Source organism: Rhincodon typus, chromosome 2, assembly GCF_021869965.1.
Source record: "Rhincodon typus isolate 14 chromosome 2, sRhiTyp1.1, whole genome shotgun sequence".
NCBI classification, from domain to species: Eukaryota; Metazoa; Chordata; class Chondrichthyes; order Orectolobiformes; family Rhincodontidae; genus Rhincodon; species Rhincodon typus.
The window spans coordinates 93102924-93109209 of NC_063333.1; the positions used below are offsets into that span (position 1 = coordinate 93102924).

At 38.2% G+C, this 6286-nt stretch overlaps 1 protein-coding gene across 1 annotated transcript in view; it reads left to right on the forward strand.

Annotated features, from left to right (window-relative positions):
• Positions 1–6286, forward strand: part of LOC125485510 (zinc finger CW-type PWWP domain protein 2-like) — a 142987-nt gene that overhangs the window by 52647 nt on the left and 84054 nt on the right. The window contains exon 3 of the mRNA XM_048608573.1: positions 1499–1658. Within this exon, the coding sequence (XP_048464530.1) occupies positions 1499–1658 (160 nt within the window). The remainder of the gene's footprint in view (positions 1–1498; positions 1659–6286) is intronic.

Here is a 6286-nt window from a genome sequence, read left to right on the forward strand (position 1 = left end):
ATAAATTTGCAGCTTGCTCACCAGCATATGAAAATGAATGAGATTGTTTATACATCTGACCATGCTAATTTAAGGTCTTTGTATACAATTTTAAAGCATAAAATGCAAAGTTAATCAAGGGCAGATATTTTGAAGTTGTGATCCTGGTAGAGATTTGAATACCATGACTGTAAGTAGGGAATTCAGATAGAAAATACTGGCATTGTCCTAATTGAAACCTGGACTGGAATTAGAATTTTCTGATTTAAATTTATTCTTTGGATAATTTTTAATATCATTACAATACAAGATACTTCAGTTATTGTGTTCACAACATTATCATTTTTACTTCAATGTGGGTAAAGCTGCACTCAGTTTTCCTTCTTGTCCTTAATGTTACCATATGGAATTTCCTCCCACTCACTTATTTCTCAAGATTATTGTTGAAAGTTGCAATGTTTTAGCTATAAATTCTTCCCTATGCAACACAAACATATTTCTGATTTGTGGTGAATATTTATCTTGTTATGCTACATTAATCAATTTTTTAATATTGTAATTCAAGGAAAGTTTGCTTTCAATTTAGCACTAATTTACTTCTACTTAATTATTTAAAAAGCATCAATAAAGTAACACTTATTCTACTGAGACAAAATAATCTGCATTATGTAAACAGATTCTGAAAAGTAATTTGTATCCTTTTACAGAATATATTGTCTTAATTTGAGATTAAACTGACAAATGCTTTGGCATTGCTGCTGCAAACTGGTGTCAGTTGTAACTCATTGAGCATCAGGTATTTGCAAATGTATTTCTGCATACAATTTAAATGGTGGAGGAACGTTGTTAGGTTATTTGCCCTAAGTGGTCGCTAGTTTGCACTGAATACAGTTCACTCAACACATGCAAAATGTTCTCACTAGCTGTCACAGTTTGTTGTCTGAAATATTTAGTATGGTTTTCTCATTTTTGTTCTTTTGTCAAAATGAGATACAATCTCTATACAAAATGAAGGTGGGCAATGATTGCATTACAGAATGATTCATGCATACTGCAGATCTCTTAAAGGTACAATGTCACTTGAAATTGCCCCCATTTCGATGTTAGCTTTTTTTTTGCATGTGGAGAATGAGCTGCATTTGGAGAATGAGGAAGAGAATAACTAAAGTGCATAATATTATTATAATTAAATTAAAATAGCAGAATTTGTTTTTTTTAAGAATTGTTATTTTAAAATAAATATTGTTTTACTATACCACTAAGTGTTGCGTTTAAGTTGAATGTCTTGCAATTAATATTAGATTTATGACCTGACTATTAAACGTTAATTCTGTAACTTCTAGTTTGAGGGAATCAAGTATTTTGTTATGACCATACTGGTTTATTATTGAAAGTGATCCAGAACTATCACTGGTTTCTAAATATTTATATTCCCCACACTACAGTAGTAGTACAGAACTACAACTTAGAGTTGAACTTATGGATTCTATTTTATTGAATATTATTTTCTATTTTTTAGCTGGCCTTCCATCCTTTGTCCAGATGGTTTTACTGGACAATATGTCACATATGATGAAGATGGCTTTGTAGAACAGTATCACACAGAGTTCTTGGGAAAGCCGCACACTACAAGTTGGGTTGCAGTGCGTTATGTTGAACCCTATGGCACAGGCAAATTGGTATGCAATTTGTTTTTAAATGCGTAACATGTAGTGTTCTAAGAGACTAACTTACCCTGAATATTATTGATCTCCCCAGATATCAGTTTAAATTATTATAATGTTCTCTGAATCCCAATGTTTTAGATAATCAAAATGAGGGAATAAATAACTCATAATTCAACTTACTTCTTTCAGGGGTATAATGAATGTGTCCCAGAAGCACAGAAAAATTCTGCAATTGATTACTGTGCTCAGCAGAATTTCCTTAGTATTGATCTTTGCCAAACAGATTTGTATTTATGATGACTTTTTTTGTAATGCGTGCTTTTTTATGTACATATTTCAGACAAATTGTGCAAGCAGTTTAGTAAGCACTAACTCCAGATGCATGACAATTATATTAGAATATTTGGGAATGATGATGTTCACTGAGGAGAAGTAGATGTTATAGTGTTCATTTGTGAAAAGGTGAAAATGCCATTTCAGAAGAGACAGTTTGAGGAACTGTGCTTTTTGACATCCAGAAATATTACATGAATTTTAGGATATCATGAACAGTAAGAATATTCCCATTCATTCATTTTGAACCAAAGAAGTGTTGAGATCTCGATAAACAATCCTGATGTAACTTTGAAAGTAGAATACCAGGAATAATTGGCTCTTGTACATCTGTGTTGTCATCTCTGAATGTGCCACGTATGATAACTATGGATTCCTCCATTTAACCTAGCAAGTACTGCACGTAATTAGTATCCTCTATCATAGTTTCTTCACACATCCAGCTCTACACCTTGTTATCTTCACATAGATGTGATTGGTTGCAAACATCTTTCTTTCAAAATCACAATCTGTGAGATACAGATTATATAATCCTCATCTGGGAGCCAAAAATCTCAGACTCCTCAGATTTTACCCTACACTAACTGTGCCAATTAATTCCCCAAGTATTACCCTCACAATCTCTTTGTGCTAACTGTCACACATGCCACATGACTTTGGATGAGATAAGTGCTGCCATGGATAAGATAGTGCTAGCAGTCTCTAAAACAAAGGGGTCTGAAGCATTTCTTCCTCTGCCTTAGATTCTTCATGCTTGATTAATTGAACAAAAGATAAGAGGACAATAAGGAACAAAAAATGAAAGAAAATGAGTGATTACAAGAGTTCAAGAGAAAGTGAGACTGAGAGAGAAAGCACAAGGGAGAGAGAGTGAGCACACCCACACGAGAACAGGAGAGCACAATAACAAGATAAAGAGTGGAAATGAGGGAGAGTGGAATCGAAAGAGAATGTAGATGTTACAATTTCAGATTTACCTCAGATATCAATATTCAAATAACAACAATCAGGCATTTTATTATGTGCTTGTGCTGCCCAACATCTAAACATGTGATGGTGTAATCTGGAATTGGAAGGGATATGAGTAGTAGCAGTGAATCCCCTTATGACCTCAATAGGATAATTAGTGCAAAATTGAGCATTATTATGTAAACTCTAACATCATAAGATGGCTACAATTCCAGTTGTTTTGATGTACATTATGGAAACTTGGACCAAGTAGCTCAATTTTACACATTTGCTGATCACTATCAGCTGATCCACAGCATTTGTTCAGGGGCATAAAGGTGCCAGGCCACCATTGTCCTTAACAGCTTGTATTTATTAATATATAGTTGTCCACATGGGTGTTTCCCTGGTGGTGGAAAAAAAATTATGATATATTCAAAATATTTTTGTCTCACTATGTATAAATATATATTTTTAAAAATACATATAAAATCACAGGTGATCTGGGAAAAGAAGTAAAGGGCAGTATTGGATCTTCAAACAAAATAAGTTCGGGGGTGCTGTCTTGTGGTGCAGAAGTGGTTACAAATGGGAACCTCTTGTGGTGCAGTGGTATTGTCCCTACCCCTGGAATGGGAGGTATGGGTTCAAATCCCACCTACTCCTTACATGTGTAATAACATCTCTAAACAGGTTCATTAGGAAAAAAGAGGAGAATTGGTGTCTTCGTGTGGTGCAGTGGTAGTGTTGCTACTCCTGGGCTAGAGGCCTGGGTTTAACTTCCAGATGTGTATAATAAGATCTCTGAACAGGTTATTTAGAAAAAAACGTTAAATAGAGGAAAAACAAGAATTATGCCATTCAGCCCATTGAGTCTGTTCCACCATTAAATCTTGTATGATATGTTTCACAACCCCATTTTCCTGCTTTCTCCCCTCAACCTATGGTTTCCTTACTAATCAAGAACGTAAGGGTCCAGTCCCAACATTGGTGCTATTTAAGGGGGCAGGCATGGAACATGAAGGTGAGGTGATTTTGGCTTCTGTTGAGTAAACTTTTGGAAGTACATGGCTTCTTTTTGGGAAGTCTTTTGATGATTTGGTGTATCCATTCAGGGATGCCAGAGGATTTGGTTACCTATACACATCAAGTCAGCAAGAGGTATGGGGCTGCGTATGCAAGGACCCTGGGTCTGCAACCTGAAAACCAAATGAGCAGAAGGTAGGGAGGAGAGGTTCTTCCAGACGGAAGCAGAGGAACACTCTCCCTAGAAGATCCTGCGCCATGAGTTTTCAGCGAGTACTTCTCTCACCTCTATTTCATTCAGGAACAATGCTTGAGGCAGTTTAGATTTGATGAGAATGTGGGAACAGCGCTTTGCTTTCTGCAAGAGGGCTTGCAGCATCGTTCAGGACAAGGAGAACACTGCGAATGACTGTTAAGGCCATATTCATCTCTACAAGATTGATCATTTCAAGGAGGAGTGGCTGACATGGTGAAACTGGCCAAGTATGTCATTCACACACTGTATCCAGGAGTTGGTTTGGTCTCAATATGTGAAGAGTAGCAATTTTATTATGGTATGTTTTCTGTAAGCAGAGAAAATGATGATGAGTACGCATTTGTAGGGATAATGAAATTCCCACTCTTGCAAAGAACCATTAACTTAATGGATGAACCTTCATGCCATCACACAGAGATATGGGAATAGCAAGTCCTGCTATTCCATCAGTGTGCAATTGGATGTGACCATGCATGTTGTATTTTGCCAGTAAATGACTACTTTTGTTATAACATCCATGATGACATCTTGAGGCAGTCTGGTATTTTTAGCTGTCTGTGAGCCTCCAAAAAGAGAAAAGGACCATACCCACTTCACTCGTCCAATGAGTCTATTCTACCATCCAAACATGCAAGGATAGTGCCTTAAAATGAAAGCCACACAGCCACCAGAAACATTGCACGTAGAATATTACTGCTCTTAAGCCATGGTTTTTCTGCCGAGATGAATTGGGTGGAGTGTGTTTCCCAAATTCATGATGATCTGCTGTGATTGTTACGACCTTGACATTGTGAGAACACAGCCATGGCCATCACGAAAAACGAAGAAAAGTAGACAGCTGGGATCCTTTTATATTATACAGCTGACTGAAATGACTTAGCCCTTAGGAGAATATCCCACGACTACCATGAGTTCTCCACCTCCCCGTTCACTATATGGAGTGTTCCCATCACACCATCCATTTGGCCAAATCCTGAAATAAAAACCCCCAACCAAAACCTATAATTTCTTCTCCAAAAGCACACCCACAAATGCAGCAAAAATGAACTATTCGTCATTTTGTGTTCACTTAGTGAACGTCTTGATTGTGACTTGACTTGTCTTAATGCTCCAATGTAACACGCCAAGCAAGCAATATGACTGGTAATAGACCGCTGAGTTTCCCTTAAGGGGTGTGGAGATGTTCCTGCATGATGCCCTCAGGCTGCTTCGGGCTAGAAAGCCCAACTTTGTACTGCATCACCTTGGCATGAGTGGCAGCAGTCTAGACTGGCTGTCTGAAAGATCACAGCAATGGTATTAACACAATGGCAGTGGTGTAAGCGGGAATGCTGTCATCCTGAAAGAAACCAGTTTTGTATTTCATCATGCAATTGCCGCTCCCAAAGGCTGTGCCTCAATTATTGGATAGCTACTCATCCAGCTTTATAATGGACAATCCCAATTTCAATGCATCTCTCCTGTGTGTCATCCCAGATAATTTTACATCCAATATCTTTATTTTTGGTTCAATTCAAATGATTGCTGCCCTGATTAGAACCATTCGTGTGCTGAACATTGGCCACTGTGCTGTAGTATAATCACTATAGGTGGGTATGGATGTTTGGGATGGCTGGGGAGGTGTGGTGTGGTGGGGACCGCAAGATTAAGCCTGGGACCTGCTCATCGGGAGACCTCAGACTGTTTCCATCCTGGCAATGCTGCAGCCATCATTAGGTGCTTCCTCCTTTGGCATTTACTCAGCCTTGCTGTTCCCTGGGCCTGCGCCACCATTCAGTGAGAGACCCACTCTCACTGATGTTGCTGTTGATGCTGCTGCAACTGGGGCGTAAAGATAAGAGACAAGTCTTTAAAGAAAAAGAAAAAATGCAAAGGTAAAAAGATGAAAAGGAAAAAGGAAAGAAAAGCAGACAGAAGTAGATGAGGTAACAAGTTGTAGAGCTGGATGAACACAGCAGGCCAAGCAGCATCATAGGAGCAGGAAGGCTGACGTTTCGGGCCTAAATAGGGAGAGAGGGGGAGGCGGATAGAAGATAGATAGAGGAGAAGATTGGTGGAGAGGAAACAGACAGGTCAA